General features: G+C 41.3%; 1 protein-coding gene across 1 annotated transcript; it reads right to left on the bottom strand.

The window, feature by feature from the left end:
• Nucleotides 1–12,928: 12,928 nt before the first annotated feature.
• LOC149835251 (uncharacterized) lies at nucleotides 12,929–18,681 on the bottom strand. Its single transcript, XM_090010468.1, has 5 exons — nucleotides 18,353–18,681; nucleotides 17,746–17,782; nucleotides 17,147–17,383; nucleotides 17,010–17,057; nucleotides 12,929–13,587 (listed from the first exon to the last, which is right to left on the bottom strand). The coding sequence occupies exons 1-5, from the start codon at nucleotides 18,646–18,648 to the stop codon at nucleotides 13,324–13,326; spliced, it is 882 nt and encodes a 293-aa protein (XP_089866594.1). The 5' UTR covers nucleotides 18,649–18,681; the 3' UTR covers nucleotides 12,929–13,323.
• Nucleotides 18,682–21,569: the final 2,888 nt, after the last annotated feature.

Genomic DNA, 21,569 nt, shown 5'->3' with positions numbered 1-21,569 from the left:
AATGTCTCCTAGTCCACATGCGGGAGCAAGGTGCAAAGTTCCTCGAATTCATTTTGGTAGTCTTCGAGGCTACCCTTTTGTCATAAATTCTTTAAATCCACATGATAATTGATGAGGATCGTAGGACAAAAGCGCTCCATGACCCCGGTCATGAACTGATCCCATGTGAGCTTGACCCATATTGTAACCATCCATTAGTACCACCGAAGGGCACTGCCCTCAAGACGGGTGATGACCTCATCAACCTTGGCATCAAGGGGTATGTCGTGGCAAGTAAAGAAGTGTGCCACCTTGTAGAACCATTCACGGATATTTTTGCGAGAAAAAATAGGAATCTCAAATCTCACCTTACGGCTAGGCCTTGTCTCATAGCCGTAATAGTTTTCACCCTGCGCATGCCTCGGTGGTTCATCGAGGAGAGATTCAGCCACATCGTCTGCCCGATCAAACATGCTGGCCTGGCCGGCCATGTCTGGGCCTGTCACACCCAGGTAACGTAGCGGGTTGGTACAGCCACCGCATGTGCCTTGTCCGGTGTGCATGGGCCTTGTCTGGTGCGCATAGAGGTGCTCTGTCAATAATACCAGCGTACGTTGTATACAGTGGAAGTTCTCGGCATTTGCTTGCCGATCCTTCACCATTTCAACTTGAATCTGCTCGATCAAGGCCCGAGCCTGCTCGTTGTGGCGAAGCGAGTCCTCGGCTTGCTTGCACTCCCTTAAAGATTCTAGAACTTCCATGAGCAGTGGTTCACTCTAATACCAAGATGATAAGACCCACTATTCGGGCTCTATAGAAATCTCGTTTGAACCTTGGTCCAAACTTGACTCAACATGCAACAGAGGCTCCACGTTGGAATGCACTAGTTCAAACCCGTAATGGAGAAGCTCTTGAAGGGGGTGGGCCTCTGAACGATGTCCCTTAAGAACAAATGGGAAGCCTCTGCCTCGCTGAGGAAAGCCTCCCCTGCAAGCTATGGTTGCAGAAAGGGACTTACCAAGGAAGATTCACAGCGCGTTGGTGCATCGACAAGAAGGGTCATCGTGTGGCACACAACAGAATGCTGTAGAGAAAGAAGAAGAGCGAAAACCCATTCTTTCCTAATGAACATCTTTGTGGGCTTCGAATTGAGAATGAAGGTGGTGTAAAGAGCTCGATGCAAGGACATGCAGTGCAAGGAGCACTCGGCAAGGCAAACGCTTATGCGTGGTGAGCGACATCGGGACGGTCGTGCGTTGAGGCATGCCACAATGAGGCGGGTGGCACGCGGGGGCGTGCAATGCGGTTGAGCACGCGCATGAAAGCGCACAGTAGGGAAGCAATGTGGCATGTGGCAGTTGTGCGAGAATAGGGCAGAACACGTAGAGGACTTCTGCTTAAGCAGGGAGATCCCTGGCACAAGGGTGCGACTGGAGGTCGGAAGGGGTTTCTGGTTGCTCGAGGGTAATTAAACAAGGGCATCTTAGCATGGTGATGAAGTGCAAGGTGGTGCGACTCTATTGAGGCAATTTGGGTCAGGGACCACAGTCAGTTGGAGGAAGATTCATGTCCTTTGACAATTTCCAAGGGCAGGCACAAGCTGGGTTTGTAACAGAGTTGGGAGAAGAGAGGATAGAAGAGAAGAGACGAGAAAAAGGGAGAGGCGAGAAGAGCAAGGGGGGGACAAAAGACTATTCCATTCATAATTTAAAAGAGGAGCTACAAATAGGGCTTTATAGGCCCAACAAAGTGGTCCCCATAGATGGGGCGCACAAACAAAAAAGCACGGGTAGCCCTAACAACTTACTTGACAAGAGGACCCCTGCCAGCTTGCAGGGGTCGTACACTGGCGCAAATCGTGCACCAGTTGGTGGTAGCAAGCCTCTACATTATGCCTGCTGTAGGGGTATTTTGTCAGACGTACGGGCGTGGCCTTCTGCCATGCCAAGAAGATGCTTCTATGTCGACCGTGAGCTGAGGTGCGTGAAGTGGGACTGTATCACCCGAACCATTCTGCCTGGGAAAGTCGATAATGGGTGCTGAAAGGGTCGCTGACTCGATCAACAGGGGATCGAACTGGTCTTAGTTTGGTTGGCTGAAAAATGAATGAGTACCAGCTGAATGACCAAACGACCTGGCACCCCTACGTACGCCATTCACAGCTTGACACCAATTGAAGAGTCAAAATGGCCTTAGTTGTCGATTGAAAACCCAGCCCTGAGTGTCAATCAAATTGGGCCCTTACCGTCGGTCGACTGAAGTGCTTGAACACCGACCCCAATGCTGAATCCCACCAGTGGACAACCGATCTGGAGTTCGATGTCCATCGGGCGGAGGGCCAAATCAGATTGCAGCAATCGCCGACCTATAAAGGTCACCAGAACTGAGAACATCTGGACTGACTGGTTGCCCGCCTGCACCGTCCAACGATCCTTAATGGTGACATGCCTCATCGGCTGACGATATGAATGGCGACACACTCTGCTGACGTTGAGATCTGAATGGCGAGAGTTCTTCGTCTGGCGTTCGGCAACCATGGTGACAGAGGGCCCTCTTTTGTTGTCCAACGGTCTGAAAAATAGGGGACTCTCTACCGCACACCGTCCGACCAACCCAAAAAATCAGGGAAGGGCCGAACGGCCCTTCCGTCCAATTAACAAGAGAAGGGAAAGGCTTGATGGCTCTTCTGGTCTGGCAACTAGAATAGGGGTAAGCCCCCTTTGCCAACCAATGATGATCTGACACACACAAGAGGGAGGGCCAATTGACCTTCCCTGGATTCAAGCAAAACTGAATGGTGCAAGAAAATGATGATTGACCCTCCTTCGCTCGTGCCCCAAATCCAATCATGACGGATCATCGTAAAAAAAACAAGAAATATATATATTAAAATCAAATATTTCAATGATTTATCAAGAACAAGCCGCTCTGATACCAATTGTTGGATTTTAAATCCACCAAAAAACTAAAAGAACCATCAAACATGTTCGCATTAAATTGTTAAAAGTAAGACTGAAACCAAATCTTAATGCGGAAGCATACCTGAATCCACTGGTGCTTAGATAGATCTTTGACGGGTATGATCTTTCAGAACCTGTATACGTGACCCTTACCTTTCTCTAAACCTTATGAAAGAGGGATTGTTTTCTCTTATTGATGATGATGGAAAGCCTAAAGAGAATGCCACTATATAAGGTTTGGGGACCATAACATAATTGTAATCACCTGAAAGTTTGTTTTCAATTCAGCCTATCATAAAATTAAAAATTAACAAAAAAAGGCATAAGAAGTCTATTTTACGTAATAACACGATACTATATAAGATATCATATGGCCCAACCGAATTAGATCAAGCTCACACTATTTTTTCCAACATCCAACGCCATTTTCCTTTTTAAAAGTGAGAATGCATCATTCCTATCATTCAAACTTTGTAGGTCTACTAAATTTTTTTTTTAGCATAATACTGTGATGTAATTGTCCCTTAAATGTCACTTTGTTCTAGGAGCTCAACAAGGTTTCCTAGTAAAATAAATGTTTCAATAACGCATACCAGTGTTTGAGTAAGTGTTAGACCACGAAAAATCAAATTTTTTTGGTTGTTTGGCTGACCAAAAGCTTGGTTTTCCATTCGAGAATTTCGGAAAGAGGGGGGGAAGGGGGATCAGTAAGGCTGGATTCATCAACTGAGGATGGGGAGATTCCGGTGGGGGCGGAGGAATGGACACTGCCGGATAGGGTTAATCAGGCACCTGAAAACACTGAGGGATAGGCCATGGGATCTTCATGGGCCACCATAGTATCCAGAGGTAGCGCTCAGCAGAGTCCGGCATTGGAGGTTCTTCAGGCCAGCGAGACCAACCTCCGGCCAAGGGTCAAAATCCCGGCCGGAAGATACTCTCAACTCCTTGAACCCATGGGCATCACTGGCTTTCACGGGGCCTTACTGACAAAAGGATGGAGTATTGGTTCATGATCAAGTTGCTAAAACACCAGTGGGCACAGCTGAAGGGAGTGACTTTTTCGACGCTCAAGAAAGGCCTTTTCCTCATTACGACAAGCAACGCGGTGCAGTTACGACAAATCTCCGAGAAGGGTGCATGGAGATTGGCGGGACACACTATCGTAACTAACCCCTGGAAGCCAGGAATGTTGATGAAGCTAGAAGTTCGAACTACAATGCCATATGGATCTGATTGTCAAAGCTGTCCATAGAGCTATGGACATCAGATGTGTTCGAGGGCATTACGAAAGCTCTGGGTGTGGAATATGTGGAAGTTGACTATTACAGGGGAACAAGAGAGCGGTTGTAGTATGTGCAGATGAAATGTAAAGTTTCCCTGGATTTTCGATCGGGCTCGCCTGTGGAAATTGAAATCGAACATGGGCGTCTCATTCAGCAAGAAGTAGTGTATGCGAGCAGTATCTAGTACAGTGGATATTACAGAGCCATAACACACTCATCGGACTTGTGTCGAGACTGGCCAACGATGATGGAGGGGAGACCACAATTGGTTCAAGAGGGGTGGCACCAAGTAAAGGTGACCTGGACACCGACAGGGTAGAGATCGAAGGGTTGAGAAACAAGCAAACCAACTGGTTTGGACCCCTCTCGGAGGTCACAGAGGAGGCCACGACCCGGGTGAAGGAAAGGAAACCTCCAAGTGAGAATCCATGCCCAAATAGTGTAGCGACCCGAGGAATGGAGCAAACGCAAAGGATCCAGCGTGACGAGAGGGCACGAGAGGAGCTCTTGTACGAGGGGTGTCACGGTACTGTCACCAGAAAAAATGATGTCAGACAAGAGGAGACCGCCATGGCAGACCAGCGATTCATTCGTGTTCAGGTGATGGTAGAGACGGTGAGCGACGATGATGGAGATCGAATTCAGGTGATGAAGGACACAGGATGTGTCAATGAGGAAGGGCAAGCATGGAAGAGACTGGACAACAAAGAGGCAAGCCGAGGAAAATTTCAGTGGAAGTCGGTTTTGGTTAACGACCAGATCGTATCTGTTCTGGTGGAACAGGAAAATGATACTTTATTGATAATGGGTGTGTATGGTCAAAACGCAGCTGGCCAGATAAATTCATTGTGGGGCCTGTAAGAACAACATTCAAGAGATGAAACCATGGGTAGTCCTTGGTGATTGGAACACTATCAGGGTGATGGAGGAAAGAAGAGGATCCCACACAGCACATTGGGATTGATTTAATGAAATGATTTATAGGTATGGATTGTTAGAGGTCGAGCAACAAGGTAACCAATTTTGAGCTGGCCTCTTGGATAGAGTTATGGTTAATGAATGTTAGGTCAACAAATTTCCTAATACAATGATGAAAATCATGGCCCGAACTATATCTGATCATCATGGGATACTTTTAAGCAGTTCTACTAGACACCAAGTGGCATCATCCCTTAAATTGTTTAGATTCTAGACCTACAATGCAGGGTGTGAAGAAGTGCTGAAATCATGCTGAGAAAGGCGAGTGGTTGGAAACCCAATGTACAAACTGATATCCAAGCTAGAGGTGGTGAAACAAGGACTTAGGAAATGTCAAAGAAATTGTTTTCATCATTCCATCTAGAATTAAGGCAATCGGGGGAAGAACTAAAAAGATGTTAAGCAGAAGGTGAAACAGGAGATGCAAAAACCATAAGGAAGGAGTTGCACCTGAGGGATGAAATCCAACTACTGCACCAAATAGAAGAAGATATATGGAAGCAAAAGTCGAGATGCAGATGGCTTAAGGAGGGGATCATAACACCCGATTCTTTCATGCAGTGGTTAATAAGAACATTATGAAGAACATCTCTCTTATTATAAAAGAGAATGGGGTTGAGGTAAAGGGCGAAGAGGACAACAAGAGGTCGTAGCATTCTTCATAGACCTGTTTAAAGGGGAGGTTCTATCTTCAGAAAGCCTAGAGGGATAGACAGAACCCAAAGTGTCACAAGGTGAAAACTTTACGTTGATAGAGGTTGAGAAGAATGAAATAAAGTAGACACTCTTTGAATTTTACCCAGAGAGTGCATCGGGTCCTGATGGGTTCTCGGGCATGTTTTTTTATAAATATTGGGACATAGTTGGGAATGATGTATACAAAGCAGTGATGATTTTTTTCAAGGCTAGGAAGATGCTCAAAAGAGTCAATCACACTAATATAGTCCTGATTTCTAGGGGTAGATGGAGCCAACAAATTTAATTAGTTCAGACCAAATAGCTTATGCAATTTTGTGTATAAGGTAATAACTAAGATAGTGGTAAACAGCAACGGATACTGGAAAGAATAATCAGCTACAACCAAAGGGCCGTCTTGAGAGGTAGGTTCATCCAAGACAGTATTCTCCTTGTTAACGATATGATAGATTCAATGGCAGCATGTAAAAAGAAGAGTGTTATGTTCAAAATAGATCTAACCAAAGCTTTTGACAGAATAGAGAAGATGCCCTCAAAGTTTTTGGGTTTGCTGAAAGCTGGATCGATTGCAATTATCATGCAGTGTATCAAAGCCCCACAATATGTGGTTCTTATCAATAGGGAGGCGAGTAAACTTTTTCCAAGTAGCAGGGGCATCAAACAGGGGGACCTAATGTCACCATACTGATTTCTTATGGTGATGGAAAGGCTCTCCAGGTTAAAGTATCATGAGGAAGGAAAAAGCATGACTGATCCAGTCAAGGTAAAAGATTTTTAGTGGCATCATGGTTTATACGTTGTTGATGCTCTAGTCTTTCTACATTATAGGAGGAACTACATCAAGATTTTTCTCACAATGATGGGAAAATTTGAGAGCGTCTGGGCTCCAAATTAGCAAAGAGAAAACCATTATCATTTCTTTCAACCTTTCACTCTAGAACAAACAAAATACATCAGTGGAGCAGTTGGCAAGTTGATGCCCTCCTCGTGTCATACTTGGGCCTTCCTCTATTCAAAGAAACCTTAAAGAGGGTTGTTTGCGAACTGATAGAGAGGTTCCGTTCTAAGATGAAAAACGTGAAATGAAAAACTTTTGTCCGTGGCAGCCAGAATTGTCTTAATCAGGTCAGTTCTACTCTCATTTTCATCATATTGGATGAGTTGTTTTCGAATCCCTAAAGCTACTACTAGGGGTGGCAATCGGGTCGGGTTGGCGACCTGTTTATTAAACGGGTCGGCTATGGCAAACACGAACCCGACCCGTTTAATAAACGGGTAACCCGACACGACCCGCCAACCCATTTAATAAATGGGTTGGGTCGGGTAAACGGGTTTTCAGGTTCGCGGGTCAGGTTGGCGGGTCGGGTTGGTGGGTTGACGGATCGGGTTGGCAGGTAGGCAGGTTGACGGGTTGACGGGTTGACCCACCCACCTAACCCGTTTATTAAACGGGTCAGCCGGGTTGGCGGGTTGGCATACCCCCAACCCGAACCCGACCTGTTTAATAAACGGGTTACGCGGGTCAACCCGTTTATTAAACGGGTTGGCTTAAGCCCAACCCGAACCCGCCTAAGAGGCGGGTTGGCGGGTCGTGTCAGAAATTGCCACCCCTAGCTACTACTCAAGAAATAATGAAAATCATATGCACTTTTTTTGTAGCATGATAAAGGGTATTATAAGCACCCGCATTAGTTGAGTTGGGACCAAGTTTGCAAGCCCAGACTTGAGGGGGGTTGACATTAAAAATATTTAGGAGACTAACATAGTTGCACTCACAAAATTAGCTTGAATGGTGTGCCAATGGCAAGACGCTCCATGAACCTCACCAGTCAAGGTTAAATACATGCAAAAAAAAAAAAACCTTGTGGTGTCGTGAAAAAGTCAAGCTCATCACGAGTGAAGGGGAGTCTGAACTGGAGCCTTGGCTTTGATGGAGGGTGTCAAAGTGGGCAGTTGGGTAGGGAAGAACTATAGAGTTTTGGTTCGACCCATGGATGCCGAGGGGTCTCCTTTTGCTACAACTCGCACCAAGTATTGTATCACTCCCTTCGTAATATTCAATTGACAGATGTTATAGATAAAGGTGCTCACCCAAACATCAAGCTGATAGATGTAAGGGTGCGACTCCCCTCGGAAACCATGAGGGAGGTAGAGAGGCAAATATGGCAACCCAGGAAAGAAGATGAGATACAATTGGATTTGGCGGGTGAGTTCTCGATGAGAAGTGCATGGGAGGCTATAAGAGCCAAAGGTCAGCAAAATCATGTCTTCAGGAAGGTATGGAATAACAAAGCCCCTCTTCCAAGAGCATATTACTTTTGAGGATGGCAAGTTGCTAACCCAAAATAGCCTTAAAATTTGGGGTTTCAAATGCCAAGTAGGTGTCTCTTTTGTAAAAGGGAGGAAGAAACTGATGACCACTTATTTATAAGATGCTCCTGGGTAACTCAATAAGGAAATCTATTTTCAACATATTTGGAAAACACTAGAAACCAGGCATTGATATCAAAGAGGACTTGGTCAGATGGACAGGTAGAAAGTTCAAGGAAAAAAGCTTCAAATCAGCTGGGATATCACCTTTCATGTAGTCATATGGATGATATGGAGGCAAAGAAATGAAGCAATATTTGAGGCATCATCCAAGTCCATGCAGCAGATAACAAAGAAAGTAACTCATGCAGTGCGGGAGCAAGTAATGCTCATTCTAAGGCATTCAGAACACCCGGTGGTGGTCAGATGGCAGCACCTGCGGTCATGGGATCCTTCCCCAAAAGGGTGGACAAAGGTAAACATTCAAAGTATGTTCCAGAAGGCATGACACATAGGGTACACGGTGCGCAATCCCAATTGTAAAAACAGGCTGCTTCTCTAAAGATGGGAAGGTGGAAGAGAGGGAGTGGCTTGCATGGCATAATATACTAAAAGACACGGGTGTTGTAGGAAACGTAATCATCGAAACAAGCAGGGTGGACCTCACAGAATTTCAAAAACACTGAAAGGAAGGGGATCCAGGGAGGGAATTCCAATTGAACTACTTATTACCTTGTACAGTTTAGAAATGATCAAAATCAGTTATAGTTACTGTAAATCACATTTTTTGATGAAAAATTTAGCTAAGTTAGCTAGACGGGGAATGACAAAAACATGGAAAGATCACCCCCCAGACGGGTGAAATTTTGTATATTGAAAACCTTTATTTACTGATTAATGAACTGGTAACCCCAGCTAGTCTATAAAAAAAAAACAAGTGCTAGACCGCCGACACATCAAGCAAGAATGATTTTCCAGGTTTGATTAGTTCTGATCATTGTGCCTTTCACTTAATATATACTCTACTTCCCTAAAGATGAGAGATAGGAAATCGAGGGATCTAGGTATGGTTAGATGTATCAAAGATGAAACACAAAGGGTTTTAGTCAAAGATGAGGAGATTAAGGAGACATGAAAATATTATTTTGATAAACTATTTAACGTAAGTCATGCTCAGGATCATGCTCAGGATCTTAGAGACTTCTCCATTCATTTTCATGAGATGAATCGTGACTTCATGCACAAGATTCAAAAGAAAAAAATTACAGAGACTTTGAAGAAAATGAAATCAAGAAGGACAGTTGGCCCAGATGGTATACCTATCGAGACTTAAAAATGCTTGGGTGAGAAAGGTTTAGAATGGTTGACAAATCTTTTTAACAAGATTTGATGGACAAATAAGACGCCTAATGAGTGGAGGAAGAGTACTTTGGTGTCTCTTTATAAGAATAAGGGTGATATACAAGATTGCACAAACTATCGTGGTATAAAACTCATGAGTCATACTATGAAACTTTGGGAGAGGGTGATTGAGCATAGGTTGAAGAAGGTTGTCATGATATCGGAGAATCAATTTGGTTTTATGCTTAGAAGATCAACTATGGAAGCTATACATCTTCTTAGACAATTTATTGAGATATATAGAGAGAGGAACAAAAAATTGCATATGATTTTTATTGATTTGGAGAAGACATACGATAGAGTACCTAGAGATGTTCTCTGGTGGACAATGATAAAAAAAGGTGTTTCTCTCAAGTACATTAGTATAATTAAAGATATGTACAAAGGAGTAGTAACCAATGTCCGCACGTGTGGAGGGGTGACAACCAATTTTCCTATAACGGTTGGGTTACATCAAGGATCTGCATTAAGCCTTTTTTTATTTGCTATAGTGATAGATGAGCTTACGAGATCAATTTAAGAAAATGTGCTGTGGTGTATGTTGTTTGCTAATGATATTGTTTTGATTGATGAGTTTAGAGTTGGGGTTAATGCTAAGTTAGAATTATGAAGACAGACATTGAAAGCACGAGGTTTTAAGTTGAGTAAGAGTAAGACAAAATATATGGAATGTCAGTTTAGTAAGCAACGAAGTAGTGATGAGAGTGTAGTGAAGCTTGGTGAGCAAGAAATGTTGATGGATGATTGTTTCAAATATTTGAGATCTATCATTCAAAAGTATGGAAAAATTGGTGGAGATGTAAATCATAGGATAAAAGTTGGGTGGATGAAATAGAAAAGTTCAACTGGAGTGTTGTGCGATCATAGAATGCCATTGCGGTTGAATGAAAATTTTTATAAGACGACAATTAGGCCTGCTTTACTATATAGTACGGAATGTTAGGCTGCCAAGAGACATCATATTCAAAAAATGAGTGCAGCTGAGATGCGTATGCTTAGATGGATGTGTGGAAATACAATAAAAGATAAGATTTGAAACGAGGAGATACGTAAGAAGGTAGGCGTTGCATCCATTGAAAATAAGATGAGAGAGAATCGTTTACGGTGGTTTGGACATATTCGGCGAAGGCCTAATGATGCTCCAGTTAGAAGGATGGAGAAATGGGAAAATATATTAGTTAAAAGAGGTCGGGGTAGGCCTAAGAAGACTTGGATGAAGATGATAAGAAAGGATACGAAATCTTTGAACCTCACTGAGGACATGGCATTGGACAGAAATGATTGGAGGAGAAGGATTTATGTGGAAGACCCAGAATGATTTTCTTTTTTTGTTCATATCGCCGACTCCAATTGTTTTGGGATGAAGGTGTAGTTGTTGTTGTTGTCTTCCAACTTTTTAGTCCTTGATAACGAAGTAACCAATTGAGGCGACAAGAAGGTTACTAGACCAACCACTCGAAACCATTTTCTTAAGAAACCTTATGAAATACTCTCTTAAGATATGCACTTAAAATCACTTCTCTAAAGATAGTGAAGAAGTTCATTAATGAATTGTTGAAACTCCAAATATAGTATTCCAAGATAAATCAGTATTTGGTTGAGATAGGATTCAATGATCTCATGTCTCATGGCTTTGATCAACATCGACCAGTTTCCAACACAATGTTGTATATCCATTAATACCAATAGAAACTGTGCGTGTGTGTGTGGTGGGGTTCATTGGAAACACTAGTATGCAGAGCAGCAGATGTTTGGCTAATGCAAACCCATTGATGTGGTTCAAAGAAAATTTCACAAGCATTGGCATCTGGATTTTCACAGCGAGGGAAAATGTCAGTTAAACAAAAAATTTATTTATTCAAGAAATTATTAGCATATATAATATTAAAATACATTAGAATGTGTTATTATTGAACTAGTATTGCAATAAAATCACAATATTTTCCTAATATTACTGATATTTGTTATATAGGTTAAAAGTGTGGCTTCCAATCGTTTGGTTTTTCAGTTAAGAGTGACTATCACTTATTGTTTTTCATTATAACCAATTATTCATAAGAAAAACTGGCCCAACCCACTATCATTGCCAACAACAAACTACTTGGCTCCATCTAGAAGCATATAGCCTGGATAGGATCCAACCTGTGTCGAAACAAGTAATGTCTAGATGTTGTTGGTCCAGAGAGGATAATGATCTATTTTGAAATGATGATTGGATTCTATTTGTAGACTACCAGGTCCAGGGTGGATCCGAGCAAACCCAAGGAAGCCATGCACCAGAAAAATCTAAGTGGGCCCATGTGGGTCAGACTCAGGCCTGCTGTTCTGGGTCCATAACACTCAGACAAGCAAATGGATTGGATAATGTCAGGTTCATAGTTGATACAATAGTTCTTGATGTTGTTATCATCTTCATGATCAATGTGGGGGCCTGGGGTTCAACAACTATGTTGTAGCTAATCATTCCCCTCTTGGATGCCATAAATAGAAGAGATATTGAGCAACCAATATATCCAAATAATTTTGGCAATGACAATAAAAACTGAACCATGACATGATTTATTGTATCAACTACCGACAGTCACATATGAGCTTTAGAGTTACAAATCAGTTTTTCTGCACCACTAGACCAAGATGTTGGATTGATTCAAATTTGATGGTTATGAAATAGAGTTCCTTTTCTCAACTTTAAGAAGGAAACTTGCTAAAATGCCAGCTATTATTGTAAAAGCCACATACGATGTGCTGCAACATGATGGAACTGGTGCTTCTTGACCATTTTGCAGTACCTTCAGATAATGTAGCTAACAAAAAGACCATTTCACTACTTCAATATAGGGCCAAAACTGCCACCTTTTTACATTTATATGGATGCCAAGCCATCCCTTCAGAAACAATTGTAACATAAAAGGTCTATAAATAATGGAACATGTCCTACAGGAAACGTCCGTTGGAGTAATAAATAAACAAGAAAACCAGACTTAGCAAAGATCACCATTCCTAAATTTCCAAGGCACTACAGAGTAAAAGTGGCAACTTTTCTTTTTATCCTGTTCTTGTATTAGAGACTCCAGCCTCTCCTAACTGAATCAGAATATAAGTTTCGTCATAAATTATTAGAACCCTCAAGTAAAAGAAGTGATCACCCATCTCCCCTTACTTTCTGGATTTAAGTTTGACTGAAACAAACGGACACCGCTATTCCTTCAATTGTTACAAACAGAAAACTGCAAGCTAGTTTCTATGCAATCACCAAGGAAAAATATATTTCCAGTATGAAAGATCAAAAGAGAAAGGCTGAGATTGACACAATTATGTATGAATTGGACTTTCATAGTTTTCAAACAGTTGTCAACGGGATCAAGTCTGCATCCTATCTCACGGCCCATATGAACAGGCAATAACAATTTGCAATGCCCATAACATAAACACTGTTAAACAGATTAAAAAGAAACATACAGGGCGCTTTGACAGTCTCATGGGCATTGAAAGGTGTAAACAAAAGCATCAACAGATGTTAGGTGTACTACAATATGGCTAACAGTTGATTGCTAGGCTTACAGACAAAAGACTAGGAAGCTGCATCCCCATCTTCTGTTTAGAGGGGATAGCAACCATCCTGAAGGGAACCCACCATACAGATATGATACATTGGATCAGCCCAGCCTGGACATAGATCAACTTCTTTATGGCTTCCAGAATTGTTAACCCTGTCATCTGTTGCCAAATCTCAAGCATCTGTTATGTTTTGCTTCAGTGAAGCTCTGGTTCCTTGGAGTTAGTAGCTTATTAGACTGCTTCACAAGTGAGAGCTTCCCCATTGCATGTATGAACTTCCGCAAGTGCCTGATATACTCGGGATAGGTCTCCAGATTGCAGTGCCCACCGCCCTTTATCCACAAAGGTTCATACTTTTCCTTGGAAAGCTCCCAGAGACGCTTGCCATGAGAAAAGTCAACTATTTCATCTTGAGTTCCCTGTGACAATTTCAAGAGAAGATATTACATGCTTGAAGAAGTATTCTATTAATGTGCATTTGATTTCCATATTATACAAACTGTAAGGAACTTCCACAGTTCCATAAGGCGGATGACAAAATTGAAGTTGGTAACAAGAACTTATAATTCCCAATGAGCAATTGCAGGCATAAAGGATTTGTAACTGATCTCATTGGTCATTTCAATACCAGGACCTAAACTGGTGCCACACCATGAATGAAGGCATGATTGACAGCAACTATTTGAACTTTTCTCTATCATTATATGCAACTTCTAATAGCAAAAGTTAATACGAAATGCAAATCACCATCTAAAATTGTATCCATTCCTTTTTCACCACCAGGCTAGATAGATGGGCTCCATTGCTTCACTATATTATGAGAAGGGAGAGAACATAAATAGATATTTGAAAAGGGAAATTTCATCTAGATGCAACTACAATTATACCACAGTATCAGAAGAGAACAAACATATTGATCTCAAAGTAATATTTTCTATTATTCTCCACATTTAACATAATGCATGCTATGTAACATGGGCACCTCAGAATGCCTACTGTGTGTGTGTGTGTGTGATACTGAGCTAGCACATTATTTATAAGATTTTATAAAAACCAACACATGTTAACCAGCTGACCAGCACCCCTGCTGCTAGAATGTTTGCTGCCCAATTACCACCACAGGGCCACTAGCATCCTTGTTGCATCCACCTCACCAACACTATGACCACCACTGCTGCACCAATTTCATCACTGGCATCATTACTACAAGTGCTGCACTAACTTCACAAACAACCATGCAACTTCCCATCTGTGCTACCTCCGACAACGGTAGCACCAGTACTATGAATACCACCTTCACTTTTGCTACCACATACATGACCTTGATCAGTTGACAAATATATCTCAACCACCCCTTATCAAACCCTCAACAATTTCATATGGGAAGGTGTATTTTTTGGTTTTCTATTAGACATGCTATGGTGCAGTGCTCATGTCAATCAACCATTTTGTCACTTTAAGACTGCAGTACCTTGTGCTAGCAAAACACATTTACAATAAAAAACACTGAATTGATATGCACATCCAAGAAGAGACTTCACTGTGCATCCTTCTCAAATGGTTCAAGACAATTAAGGCTTCAAAGATCAAACAGTAACACTTGTATTGTGCATCCTTCCCACAAGGCCTAGTGCCAGTATATATAGTTATATAACAATCTATTACAGCTAAAAGGACAAAGACAAACATAAGTAAAAGAAAGAACTTCAAAGAGGATCAGCTGAAGTAAAAGAAGAACTTCAAACAGGGCCGGTTGAATTTTATCTAAGGTGAGATCAGAATATTCTGAGTTGGCTAGAAGCATAGTACCACACGTAGCACATGCATGTGAGAAATATGGAAAAGGGAAGACCAAGAGCTTCGGAACAATATGATCAACATTGAAAAGGCACATAATTTTGATAGCAAAAATTATTTTACTTGGGAAGCAAAGATCCACCTTTGACTGTAACAGAAGATGAGTATTAGCCAACTAAACAAATGCCCAGAGGCTTTCTGTAGAATAGTAGAGCATGGGACTTATTCAGAGAAACTATATAAACAGAATCAAATGGATCCCTTACAACAAGGGAGAGTACATAGAATAGGACGCAGAGACTAAATCTAACAAATACAGATAACTCAAAGGCATTCCAGATCAAGAGTTGACATCTAAAACTTCAAGCATACTTTCTTTGATTTACACCATAAATAGATATCTGCACCTTGATCTTTCCGATCTTTAAGTTGAAGGCTTGTAATGTATTCACCTTGAATTAAAAATTATTCGAAGGCTTGTAATGTATTCACCTCGAATTAAAAATTATTCACATTAACTGATAAAAATACCACCCTTTGCTACAACAAACCATCATTTTCTCAAATGAATCCAGCTATACTAGAGACAGCATTCTTAAATAAAAATATAATGCATCTCATATGGATTTAGAGACTCTATCCTTCAGGACTCCCATGATGATGTGGCAAGTTGGTCCCATTTAGTAATCTGTTCAAGCCACCTAACATGACATGAAGACCTAATCTTGGGTTAGGTTACACTGAGAACATACAATAGTAGAAAAGAACTAGCCTCTTTAAGGTGCTCAAGTCTAAGAAAATACTGTTCTCCAAACTGCGAGTGCAAAAAATCTTGTGTGGAATCAGGCAGGCAAGTCCATATAATGGAAAATTTTGAGGCCAAAAGTTGTAACGAGCGAGATAAAATATCAATTCTAACTAAGAGCATATATTCACTTGCAATGTCAACAAAAAGAGCTCAACTATCCTAGAACACCAGATGATTTTATGCAACGCTAAGTTTTGGGCCTTAGCTACAAGGGCCAACTTGCTTCTACCGTTGGTCATGAAGAAGGAATGATAGAAAATAATGGAACTATATATACCCATGGTGCTAGTGCAACAAATGAATTTGGAATGGAACTATAGATACTCACTATAACAAACGAATATGGAAACTGTGTATCATCATTACATTCTAGCTATGTCACAGGAACTCAGCAAACCGGGTGTCGCACCCTCGTCAACCGACGCAATGCGGGTGCGCGTGCGGTTGCGGAACCCGCTGCGGTCAACCCGACCCTGGGTGCGGTCAACACACCCAGGGTCATTTGTGTCTAATTTTTAGACTTTAAAAAAAAAATTACGCCCGATGAAATATGCTGCTGAGGGAGGATTAGGGCAAATTTTTTTTGCCCTAATCCTCCCTTCCTCTCCTCCTGAAGCCTCCGTCGAACCCCGCCGCCGACCGCTCAGCCTCTGCTCTCCTCCTCAGGCATGCTCTCTCCTCTCTGACTCCCTCTGCTCTCCTCCTCATATACGCTCTCTCCTCTCCTCCTTTCCTCTCTGATTCCCTTTGCTCTCCTCCTCTCCTCTTCGACCCCTCCCCTGCACAAAGAGGGCGCAGGGAGGGGGCTCGGCCTCTCCCCTGCACAAAGAGGGAGGACAGGGAGGGGGCTCGGCCCCTCCCCTGCACAAAGAGGGAGGACAGGGAGGGGGCTCGGCCCCTCCCCTGCACACAGAGAGCGCAGGGAGGGGGCTTGCCCTGCACAAATTATATATATATATATATATATATATATATATATATATATATATATATATATATATATATATATATATATATATATATATATAATTTATTTTTTCTGCACCCCCGCACCCAAGTTTTTTGAAAGTGCCTCACCCCCACACCCGCACTCATGTGACATAGCATTCTAGGTGTGTCAATATTCACAATTAAAAATGCTCACTGAAAAAATTGTGAGCTTTAAATACTTAGAGTGAAATAGCTAATAAAGTGCTCTTACGGGATGAAGATTTCTCAAGTATCCAGGAAGCTTACATGTATTACAAGAACCGGACAGTTGACAAGGCGTATTTTGTCGATGTTCTGCAAAACAAAAAAAAACTTCACCCTAAGGACTGCATTGTATATTTAGAACATAAAATAGATATGCATGTAGCACAACCTGTAGTTACCTTGAAAATATCAAACCAGAAGGTCATCTTGACAGGATAAAGCACACGAATGCCTGATAGTATTGCACTATGTAGAACTACAGCTCTTAGTTTTGGTAAACGCGAAGCCAAGTGTAATGTTGGTCCACTCCCAACAGACTGCCCATAGAGGATAATATCTTCCTGCTTTATTTCATACTCCCTTTTCAAACACTGGTAAACAGCTTCTATATCATAGTAAGTGTTGAACTCAGTTGCCTATTAATCAGAAGCAGGGAAGATGGAAATAACTTATCAGAATGAGCAATAATACAAATCTTAATCCATTAGAGCTTTCTGATAACAAAAAACAGAGGGTATTTGCATTTTGCCATGACAAATGCCTCAAATAAACATCTAATAAACCATCTTTAAATTTACTACGGGTTTCTTTTTTTCTTCTTTTATGTTTTGGGGGAATGAGATCGTCTGATAGGATTTAGCTATAGACAGGGCCCTTCTTTTTTTCTCGTGCATTTATATTATGTCAACTTTTACAGCCATTCTCCTGAGCTGAAAGAAAATTGACAAATAAATAATATACAAAATAACAGAACTTGTGAAAGAAAATTTGTTATTACCTTACCAGAAGAAGCTCCATACCCTGAATAATCATAACTGCATAAGAAAAAGAAGAGGAATATGCATAGTCAATACAAAAAAAAAGGGAACAAATGTTTTGCACTTTGTGTATTTTGGAAATAAAGAGCTTTACCGGATAACAACCACAGGAAATTAACAAAACCCCAATTCCACTATATTCATCATAAACACATCAGGCTACAACATGGAATAAAAGTACTTGAAAAACGAAATAGGTATTAATCAAATCCCACCAAAAAGTCGAAACCAATCAAAAGATATCCAAAATTTTATCCAAGAAAAGGGTCCAAAGGTACAATTTACAAAGCCAACAGAATGGTGGAATAGAAGAATTCTAAACAGAATGAAGGGCATGGCAAGGAGAAGATTAACACATGAGGTTAGATCAAATCACACGAGATATAAAAATTAATCAATTCAAGGAGACAATTTAAGAGAGAGAGAGAGAGAGAGAGAGGAAGAAGAAGAAAAGTAAACAAGGATTCCATATGGGTATCCACCATTACCAATAGAAATGACAAAAGGACCAAAAATAACCAGAAAAGAAGCCGTAATTAACAAACATAAGTGTTACATTATTCATACCTCATAATGTTAACACGCAAGTGAGATCTAAGCTCCACAAAGAGCTCCATCATCTGACCAAGATCAGCTGCATTTCCATGTGAGTACAAAATGGTGAACCTGGCAAACGGGTGCCTCCAAAACACGGCAGCAATCTTATTGCCACCCTTTGTGTCCAGCAAATGCACATCCATGTTCTTATCAGGAGGCACCCCACTGAGAAACAGCTTCCCTTCATTGCTATAAACATCATAGCTTGGTGGGTCTGGTGGGAAGAATGCAAATCTTGCAGCCACATTAGATGTTACATTTCCCATCAAAAATCCACATTCATTCCAACTCTCTCTCCCTCTCTCTCTCTCTCTCTCTCTCTCTTTCTTCCTTTCCTTAACAAAGAAGAAGAGAAGAACCCATCATTATGAACCACATGAATTAGATACAAGTGGCAACTTTTCACCGATGGAACAAAAGGATGGTGGGAATTAGACCCAGAACTAACATGGTGGCAGAGATGATCTCTAATTTAAAGACAAAAGATACCAGATAATAAGAAAACGAAGGTGGTATTAAATGGGGTACCCAGATCCCAGGGAGGAAGGAACCAACGGTCTAGATTTAGTCAAAGACTGGTGCTTTTTCAGGCATTCCAATCTACCACCTGAGATTGTAATTTTTCGTCCCCTAGGAGTACGGTTTGCATGGAAGTAAATGAGGGGAGGTGACACCACACCTTTATAACAAACTCCCTTTAAATAAGAATACATTGTATGACCTATTTATCTATTAAAGTAGAGACATGGTCAAACTCTATTTGGTATCTTGGTGTGAGCCTTTTGGAATTCCATGTCTACTTTATCCACACTTTGGTGTCTTTATGAATGGGGTTTGCATCAAAATCATATCCTTTGAATCACCTTTTGTTCATCTTGAGCTTTTAAGCTACCAACTGGAGTGATTGTAATGACTAAAGTGCCCTTTATAATACATGGAGTTCAACAGAAACCACTCTTTTTAGGGTTTCAGGTGATGCTCCATTTTGGTTGGATCCAATTGCTTCCGATTAATCTAATGATATCATGTCAATTTGTTGTTTTTTTCACTCGAGAGAGGATATGAATCTGGAATATCTCATTCTATTATCCAGCTATAGTTCTTTTTCTTTGGGTTTTTGGAGCCAAACCAGGAAAAGAAAAGCTAATTATTGGTCATACATTGACAGGCCTTCAGTTTTCATTAAAAAAAAAACAGGTCTTCAGTTGATATTGGCAAAACCCTGAGATCCTCCTTGCCAAACAAGAAGTACACCTTGCTTCGACCTTGTAGTAAGGGACGCTTCTCGTGAGTTTCAAGCCATGAAACATTATCTTGTTAAGACTTTATAAACCCAAATCTAGTAAAGATCCAAGTATGCCAAATCCAGTTACAATATATATTTCTGTTTCACCAATAAGTTTGGACTCTTCAGGGTAAGAATGTGTTTAAAACCGGGTCCAGTAAGTGGATGCTAAGTTCCAGGGCCAGATTCGATTACACCGTAATTGCTTATATCCAGATTCAATCCGAACCAGCTTATCTACATCTATATTATCAACCAAGTCTAAGCTGAATCAAACGCCATTATGATTCAAGTTTACAAATGGGTGAGACATTCAATCTAGGATCAAATTCAAGTCAGTGTGTCACTAGAAGAGCATAGAAATAGCCAAACTGCTAATGGACCTATGCAGGGTTGACCACTGGGCCAGGTGCCCGCCTGGCTGTCGGGTACTCAGCCCATTTCGGATTGGGCTGGGCCCATGCGCAAAAATGCAAAAAGCTCGACAGACCTGACCTAAAGGGCACTGCCCGAGCCTAATTATAACTGGGTTGGGCTGGGCCCGGCCTAGTGCCCAAGGACAACTTGTTATATTGGTCTATTCCATGTCCTGCCCGAGGATAAGGTTAGTTAAGTAAGCCTTGATCCTTGTGAAAGGGGAATTGGTCATTTGGGCCTAGAACTAAAAGTGGATGATGGTGATCATGTCTTGTGGTCCGAACTGAACTCATCATTGAATCAACTCGTGAATATGACACAAAAAAGTTTTAACTCAGTTTCAGCCCACAATGATAGTGTGCACAGTAAAAGGCTTGCTAAAATACAAAGAGGATTGATGTGCTCCTCTCTCTGCACCAAGTGGTACAAAAAAATGAGACTAGGTTGACATAATGAGTTCAGAAATTTATCATCATAAACACACAGCACAATAGACTGGTCCTGATATCTCACTGAACATAAGAAAAAGATAAAATATAATGAGAAGGTCACAGGTTTTACTTGCATCTTCACATTGGTGCTGTCGCTTTCTTTTCTTTTCCCTCCTCCCAACTTTTTCTTTTACAAAGTTTGAATACAAATTCTGGCAGTAGATTCGGGACCATGACTGTAAGTAGGTTCAAGTGCAAAGTCTATCATAGTCTAGAGACTAGACAGGTCATACCAAACCAACAACTAGGATTTGACCAAGCCCCACTGAATTGACATGAGTTTGTGGAGTCCTTTTTGTCTTTTTTAATGATGGACCTGTTTGAGAAAACTGAAAATGAATTCCACAAAATTAAAATCTGTGCAGGGATGGGGAACTATTTCACAGGGACACGCCATTTAGGGTCCTGTGTTTAGGGGACACGTCATGACACGTTCAACAACATTTTAGTATTATTTGATATTTTAAATGATATTTCAATAATAAATAGATTTTTATTTATTAATATGATGATTATTTGTGTCTCGACAGATGGGGAAAGCAACTTTGTGAAGTACTAGGTCGTCATTGGTTTTATAGAGAACAAGTTTTTGTTGGACACATACTTTGCCTAAAATGGGACCCCTATTAAGCTGACTTTAGCAAATTTGGACCAATCTATGCTTAAAAAGCTCAAGTCCAGATCAAGCTTCAGAAAATTTTACCTGGATACCCATCATCTGACAAGCCAACTGGATCTGAATCCATCCAATCTAATAGTCTAAAATAGGATCGATGCACCAACAGTGGGCCAGGTCCAAGTGGGCAGACCCGGTAGCACTCAGTCCCATCAGGCAGGTTCCAGTCTGTTCTTGCTCTGTTGGACTCTATCATCCTATCCATGACTCTTCCCCAAGGCAATACCCAAAAGAGCCATAGAAAGAAAATGGGACAAATGGGGAAGTAATTTTCATCTGGTAAGTGGCAGCATGACAATCATGAACTGGAAAAACATC

This window comes from Nuphar pumila, chromosome 6 (assembly GCF_984573655.1).
Source record: "Nuphar pumila chromosome 6, dmNupPumi1.hap1.1, whole genome shotgun sequence".
Taxonomy (NCBI): domain Eukaryota; kingdom Viridiplantae; phylum Streptophyta; class Magnoliopsida; order Nymphaeales; family Nymphaeaceae; genus Nuphar; species Nuphar pumila.
The sequence above is the reverse complement of the archived record's forward strand: the minus strand, read 5'-3'. Positions and strand labels throughout refer to the sequence as shown.